Source organism: Hemicordylus capensis, chromosome 4 (assembly GCF_027244095.1).
Source record: "Hemicordylus capensis ecotype Gifberg chromosome 4, rHemCap1.1.pri, whole genome shotgun sequence".
Taxonomy (NCBI): domain Eukaryota; kingdom Metazoa; phylum Chordata; class Lepidosauria; order Squamata; family Cordylidae; genus Hemicordylus; species Hemicordylus capensis.
The window spans coordinates 54,144,660-54,152,603 of record NC_069660.1 but is presented as its reverse complement, the minus strand read 5'-3'; the positions used below and the strand labels follow the sequence as shown (position 1 = coordinate 54,152,603).

At 45.2% G+C, this 7,944-nt stretch overlaps 1 protein-coding gene across 3 annotated transcripts in view; it reads left to right on the top strand.

Moving 5' to 3' along the window:
• Window positions 1-7,944, top strand: part of LOC128323006 (uncharacterized) — a 72,614-nt gene that overhangs the window by 679 nt on the left and 63,991 nt on the right. For 2 of the 3 annotated variants that reach the window (XM_053245466.1, XM_053245467.1), the window contains exon 2: window positions 4,941-5,112. The exons of the other annotated variant lie outside the window; for it this stretch is intronic. In XM_053245466.1, coding sequence (XP_053101441.1) covers window positions 4,941-5,112 — 172 coding nt within the window. The remainder of the gene's footprint in view (window positions 1-4,940; window positions 5,113-7,944) is intronic. 3 annotated transcript variants of the gene reach the window in all.

Below are 7,944 nucleotides of genomic sequence, written 5' to 3'. Positions count from 1 at the left end.
GCTTAAGATGGCACTGCACTCTGTATGATCCTTATACTCGGAGATAAGTCAATCGATCACTACTGCAAATAACCCTACTGCTAATGAATCCAAACTAGAATAGATCCCCCCCCCACACCCCCATATGATGCCACTGTCTTCCCTCACTATTTTTCTGATGACTGGTGTGTGTCTGATGCTCAAGAAAAAGGCTTAACTTTAAGGTAGTAGCTTGTCAAACTTCTTATAATGAGGTTTATTTATTGAGAGCAGGAGAAGAGTGGTTATGTTAATTTTAAGTATGAAAGACTATTTATTTATTTATACATACATACATGCATACATACTGCCCCCTCCAAAAATGGCTCAGGGAGGTTTACAACAAATAAAAACAATTAAAATCAATTAACAGTTAAAATCAAAACTAAATCAAACTAAATCATTTAAACATTAAAAACATTAACAATAAATCATTTAAAGCCAGCATTAAAAATTTAAACCATAAATCTAATTAAAAGCTTGGGTGAATAAATGTGCCTTCAGCACCTTTTTTAAAATTGCCAGAGATGGGGAGGCTCTTATTTCAACAGGGAGTGCATTCCAAAGTCCAGGGGCAGCAATGGAGAAGGCCCGTTCCCGACTCGAGTGGCCGCCAAGCGAGACCATATCATTTTAAGAGCAGACGGTTGAGTTAAGGCAGTTTCAGCGCTGTTTTCCAAATGCTGCTGTCCCTCATGAGCATGAGTTGTTTATAATAAAAATGGACTAAGGTTTTTTGGAGTTGCATAGGAACATAGGAAGCTGCCATATATTGAGTCAGACCATTAATCTATCTAGCTCAGTATTGTCTACACAGACTGGCAATGGCTTCTCCAGGGTTGCAAGCAGGAGCAGAGGTGCACCTAGGTAATTTTGGAGCCTGGACCTAAAGGCCTTTGGAGGCCCCCCCCCCCTGCAAGATAAGCATAATTTTTTAACATGTAGGTTCTTGAGGACACAAACCACACCACCCAGGACAGACTAAAGAGGATTGTGAGGGGCAGGGTGTGTGGAGGCCCTGGACTTTGGCCCCGAAGTCCAAGGGTAAGATAGGACAGGAGTCTCTCTCAGCCCTCTCTTGGAGATGCCAGGGAGAGAACCTGGAACCTTCTGCATGCTCCACATGTGGTCTCCTGTTCATATGCAATCAGGGTGGACCCTGCTACGCAAAAAATCATGGCTTTGCTTACTTCTACTTTACTGTCAGGGTGTAAACCCTCATGTTTATGTATTTAGTTTCTTTCTTTCTTAAGGTTGGTTATCCTAATATATTGGCTGACATAATATATTGGCTGACATAATGCTGCACTGCAGGACCTCTGCACGCTTCAAAGACAAAATCGATGGGGAAATCTGCAAAAGCACGGCTTGTGCAATTGCCTGCTTTGTGCAGCCCTGATGCTGACTTTGCAGCAGCCCTGCAGTGTTATGAAGACATCATTCTTCACTGGAAGTTGGCCAATATGTCCAGCTCACCTCTTCTCCTTATAACAAAGCTATGAAACAAGTAAGGCTGAAGCCTTGTTCAGATAGCGGTCAGTACACATGTGCATGTTTTTGTGTGAGTACTTGCCTGGGTACAGACCCACTCAAATGCAAGGTACAGATAGCAAGTGTAGTACTGTATGTGCATTGGACATGACTAGCTACATACAGATCTGGACATGTGCACACTACACAGATTGTATGTGCCTTGAACATAATGTGTGAATAGGACCTGCAAGTTAGCAGCTTGTGTTCGTAAGCAGATCCTGGGCTGAATCAAATGAAATTCCCTTGCTCCCTTCAGAAAGCAGCCCATGTGATTAAGAATGGGATGTGCTAGGAGCATTCTTATTCTGATGTCTTTCCCAGATGTCCTGGCATCCTCCTGGTGTGTTCCTTTATTGTGTGTTGAAGGAGAGGTTTGTCTGAATCTCTAGAGGTGACTCTAGTATTTGCGTCACACGTACATAGAACATAGGAACACAGAAGGCTGCCATATACTGAGTCAGACCATTGGTCCATCTAGCTCAGTATAGTCTACACAGACTGGCAGCGGCTTCTCCAAGGTTGCAGGCAGGAATCTCTCTCAGCCCTATCTTGGAGATGCCAAGGAGGGAATTTGGAACCTTCTTCATGCAAGCGTGCAGGTGCTCTTTCCAGAGCACCCCCTATCACCTAAGGGGAATATCAACAACAATAACAAATATTTATATACTGCTTTTCAACAAAAGTTTCCAAAGCAGTTTACATAGAGAAATAATAAATAAATAAGATGGGTCCCTGTCCCCAAAGGGCTCACATTCTAAAAAGAAACATCAAGATAGACACCAACAACAGTCACGGGAAGTACTGTGCTGGGGGTGGACAGGGCCAGTTACTCTCCCCCTGCTAAATAAAGAGAACCACCATGCTAAAAAGGTACCTCTTTGCCCAGTTAGCAGGAGAGTGCTCTTACTGCACGCACACATGTAGTCTCCCATTCATATGCAACCAGGGTGGACTCTGCTTATCAAAGGCAACAATTCATACTTGCTACCAGAAGACCAGCTCTCCTCCCATAGAGTGGCAGTTCAGATGCTGGGAGGATATCAGGATGTCCCAGAAAGGTTTCAGAAAGGGCATGTCCCTCTTCTTAATCACGTGGCCTGTGGTGTGTCTCTGTGTGTGTTGGGGAATATATAGTCTGAACTGGCTCCCTAGGTACTATTGATGATGTGATGAGTCATCATTTCCTCTTTCCCTTTTATGCCATCTTGGATAGCCGCTCTGTTTGCTTCTCGTCTGAACCGAAATATCTTCTGCATTGCTCATGCAGTTGGTTCCAGAGAATGGTTGGAATGTTGTGTCTTGTGACAGGCCCCATCTAGTCAAACATGCCCTTCTTGTTTCTGTTCTCCCCCTTAATTGGATACAAACAGTATGGACACCTGAGAGTTCGGTGTTAGCATCATTTCAGGAGACCTTTCATTTTCCGTTTTAAAAAGAGCTCTCCTGTACATAGAATGATGGACACAGAGTTGGTGAGTGGCAAGGTCTCCTTCCATGTGCTGAGCTGAACACTCTCAAAGCTTGTTGCTTACTTAGCAAAACAGAGTTTTACTTTAGCTGAGTGACTTTGCTCTCAGAAGTAGCCAGAGGCATGTTGGTGTCTGAGGCAGCAAATCCAAATGGCACCTCTCCCACCTTGCCATGGTGATAAAAACAGAAAAATTAATGAATTGGTAATCCCTTTCTTTTAAATGAACTGGAGTTCCATCTGCAATTGGAACTCCATTTCCATGGTTCCGAGTTCCCTCCCTGGCAGCATTTCCAAGATAGGGCTGAGAGAGATTCCTGCCTGCAACCTTTTGAGTAGCCGCTGCCAGTCTGTGTAGACAATACTGAGCTACATGGACCAACTCAGTATATGGCAGCTTCCTATGTTCCTTACCTGCCTATTTTTGTGGGCCAACTCCACATTGCTTTTTTTGCTAGTAAGATGAAATCGGGGACATTTCAAGGGACACAGCCTGTGATGCACTACTTCTTGGGTCTTCTCCCATTGGTAATGATGACTTTGTGTATATAATATGATGGGTGTATTCTTTGGCCCAGCGCTTGAAGCAGAATCTGCCTCAGAGTCTGGTACTCATTTCTTTACTGTATGGTGCACGGCAGGTGTTCCCAGCCTTGCCTCTCCAGCTGTTGGACTGCAACTCCCATCATCCCTCTGCTTTGGGCAAGTGGCTGCAGATGATGCAAGAGGTAATCAAGTAACATCTGGAGACCCAAGGATGGGAACTTCTGGTGTAGAGTAGATAGACAGAAGGCATCTGGTGGGCCACTGTGTGAAACAGAATGCTGGACTAGATGGGCCATGGGCCTGATCCAGCAGGGCTGTTCTTATGCTGTTATGATGGGCCATGGGCCTGATCCAGCAGGGCTGTTCTTATGTTCTTATGAACAGTAGGTTGCTTGAAAACTTTATCAAGGTGATTTTAAATGTGTTGTAAACTGCCTTGAGATTGTTTTAATGAAAGATGGTATAAAAATTTACGATAAATAAATATACATACCCCTGTTGGCTTGGGGTGCTCCACTATTGCTATCTGACCTGGCCTTCCATATTTTTATCTTTTTTTTTTAATTGATTTGAAAATTATATCTCACTCTTTAGCCGGATGTTCTCAGGATGGCTAACAAACAGATAGGAAGAGTTGAGAATATCTAAGATAAAACAACACGCTAGCAGCAGGAGCAATACAATCACAACATTGGCTGACACGCTGCACAAAGTTCCGTGTGTGTTGTAACACACAGTGCAGTTGTGCAAGTGCGGTCTTAGGCAAATGTAGTTGCATGATAGTACAGCTATTGTAAAAGAGCTGAACTGTTGTGCAAAAGCACACTTGAGCAATTCATGCATGTTGCATTACAACGCACACGGGGCTTCGCACAGTATATCAGCCAATCACAGCAGCAGTAATAAGACTATTTTTAAATGGTCTTTTGGGGGTCTCTGAAAGTTTTTCCTGACATAGGGCAGATTCTGAGGAAAACATGGAAAAGTTCTGGTCTAAACTCTGAATTTCTGTGCTGATCTTGCTATCTGCCTACTGCTTCAAAGGCAAGTGTGTGCATAGATATCAAAATATTATGCATTTCATTTCCAGCAGGTGGCAGTAGTGCTTCTCTTTTACAAAACAGTGCTTTCATTTGTTCCATCCATTGAGCCCAGGCGTGCTTTCACTGCAACACTTATGTCTCCCATGTTATAGATTGCAGACTGAGAGAGAAAGATCTGGCTGTTGCGTATGAATGGAATATAGGAGAGCCACATCCGTTGTATTGGAGCGGCAGAATCTGGGAGCAGGGAGTGGGCCTAAAGGTTGTGAAAGTTGTATTGCACAAGATACATTTTTTTAAGCCCTGTCCATTCCCTGTTTTGCTATTGCCAGAGCCACAGACTCTCCTGGGCATCTGCCAAGAGCTCAGCACCCTTGGGGGCCCACTGCTGATGCCTGCCATGACCTTCCTGGGGAGGACTGTGCCCAGCAGTGACCGCTTGCCTCACCATGGGAGCAGAAGAGGACCTATTTCATTCATGCTGGATCAGCAGCAGCAACAAAGGTTTCCTGGCACCATGTAGTGTCATAATGCTCCATAGTGCATAGGTCTTGGATGTAGCTAAAGTTCCCTATATGTTTGTGCCAGGTGCCTTCACAGACCTCCGAGCATATAATCCATCAAGTATCTCTGGAGTTATTCAGTCTGGAAGCAGTTTGCTATGACACGTGAAATTTATTGTGATCTAGTGGCCATCAGACTCATTGGTTGGCCTTTGAACACAGGAAGCTGCCTTATACCAAGTCGGACCACTGGTCCGTTTAGCTCAGTATTGTCTATGCAGATTGGCAGCAGCTTCTCCAATGTTACAGGCAAGAGTCTCTCTCAGCTGACTCCTGGAGATATGATGTCGTGTGATGTGAGTGTACAGATGTAGCAGCAGTGGATATTTCTTCAGTTTTTCAGCCCACAGACAGCCGTGGCACTGAAGGAGTATCTATCTACTGTCCAGTTACATAAGAACAGCCCAGCTGGATCAGGCCCAAGGCTTATCTAGTCCAACATCCTGTCCAATGGCCCACCAGATGCCTCTGGGAAGCCCACAGGGAAGAGACGAGGGCATGCTCTCTCTTCTGCTGTTGCTCCCTTGCAACTGGAATTTAGAGACATCTTGCCTCTTAGGCTGGAGATGGCCTATAGCCCTCAGACTAGTAGCTATTGACACCTCCATGAATTTATCTAAACCCTTCTTAAAGCCATCCAGGCTTTTGGCTGTTACCATATCCTGTGGCAGAGAATTCTATAGTTTAATTTATGTGTTGTGTTAAAAAATGCTTCCTTTTGTCGGTCCTAAATTTCTTGGTAATTTCATGGGATGACCCCTGTTTCTAGAGTTATATGAGAGAGAGAAAAATTTCTCTCTATCAGCTTTCTACACACCATGCATGATTTTGTTGACCTCTATCATGTCTTTCCTCAGTCGTCTTTTTTTCTAAATGAAAAAGCCCCTGGTGTTGTAGCATTACCTCATAAGGACGGTACTGATCATCTCCTATATTCCTTGATCATCTTGGTTGCCGTTTTCTGTACCTTCTCCAGTTTTCCAGTGTCCTCCTTAAGATATGGTGTCCAGAACTGCTCGCAGTACTCCAAATGTGGCCGCATCATTGTTGTGTATAAGGGCATTATAATATTAGCGGTTTTATGCCCTTATAATATTAGTAGTTTTGTTTTCAATCCCCTTCTTAATGATTCCAAGCATGGAACCGAAGGAAGAGGATTTGTCCAGTTTAGCTTCATCTGGCAGTGGAGGCAGCGTGCACTTGCATTACATGGCAGTTCAGTGGCCCAGATGTAGGGCAGGGCTTGCAAATCCCAGGTGCCAGGAAGCCATGGCACCTAGAAATTTACTGTGGAGTAGGATATTCAGGGGCAGTTATTTAATAAAATCTTTATCTCTCCAAGGCAGCCCTGTTTTTGTTCTAAGTAGGTTTCTCGTATCAGGAAACCAAGAGAATCCAATTTCCTCTCCTCCTCCCTCATGATCTATCACTAAGTCTGGTAATTTTGTTAAGTGTCCATTATCTGGCTCCCAAATTTTGGGGCTGGCTCCATGATCCAAAGAAAAATGGTCAAGGCCTCAGAGATCCCACAACCCAATGCCAACTCTGGTTGACGTAATGGTGTGCCTGGATGGTAGGTATAAAGAGTGACAGATGGGCATTGGGTATATATCCAAGTTCCCACAGTCTCCGTGTGTCTGTGAACTCCATCCTGTGTCAGTCTCCTACTCATCCCTCGTCAGTCCATACTGTATGCAATGGGAGGACTAGATAGGAAGGGGTTAGGGTATGAGCTCACAAACGGGGGTTGCTGGTCTTGTAAGGTTCACATGTTTTGTTGCTTGTTTTGGTTTAGCCAACATGCAGGGTATCAGCCAAGTGTGCAAGACATGAAGTCCCTAATCCAGTGGGTTCCTCCAAATGTTGCTGAACTCCAACTCCCAGCATCCCCAACTTAAGAACATAAGAACAGCCCTGCTGGATCAGGCCCAAGGCCCATCTAGTCCAGCATCCTGTTTCGCACAGTGGCCCACCAGAAGCCGCTGGAAGCCATAGGCAGGAGTTGAGGGCATGCCCTCTCTCCTGCTGTTACTCCCCTGCAACTGGTACTCAGAGACATCCTGCCTTTAACTACAATGTATTGTGGCTGGGGAATCTGGGAGTTGGGGTTCAGCAGCATCTGGAGGAATCCAGGTTGGGAACCACTGCCCTAATCCTTGAAACTCATGGGTTGCAAACAGCTGGATTTTCTGCTTCAGGTCTCAAAATGTCTTTAGCGGCATCAAGTGGTTGAATTGCATTTGGTGACACAGGAAAACCTTGGGGTTGCTAAATAAGCAGGCAACTGACCAAGCAGTCTTGTTTTCCAGAGAGCGTTCTTCACTTTCCCGTGCCAGTCTTATTTTTGCACCCACTCTTGCCATCCTCAGCCTGCCATTTCTCATTTGCTGCGGATCAGCGTGGATTAGCTGTGGAGAGAGCAAAGCCCAGCTCCAAGGCCTGCAATGACTGGCATGCTGTTGGTATGGGGACCAGCAGGGCATTGTCTCCTGCGATTGGGTTACGCTGAGGCTTAGTATGCAGAGCATGGCTCTGCATAGGCACAGAAGCATCCGTGGCATGTCCTGGAGCCGGCTGGAGGATCTGTAACATGCAGTGCTTGAGAGCAATGTGCTTTGATGCACAAGGGCTTAGCCCAATGCTCTGAACTTGCCCTGTGAACAGGTGTGAAGATCTTTCAATTACCACCCGCCCTGCAAAATCTTCCAAAGGTTTTAAAGAGCCAAACCATGACTGAGACGCACGTGAGTGCTGGGCATGGTGTTCAGCTGGC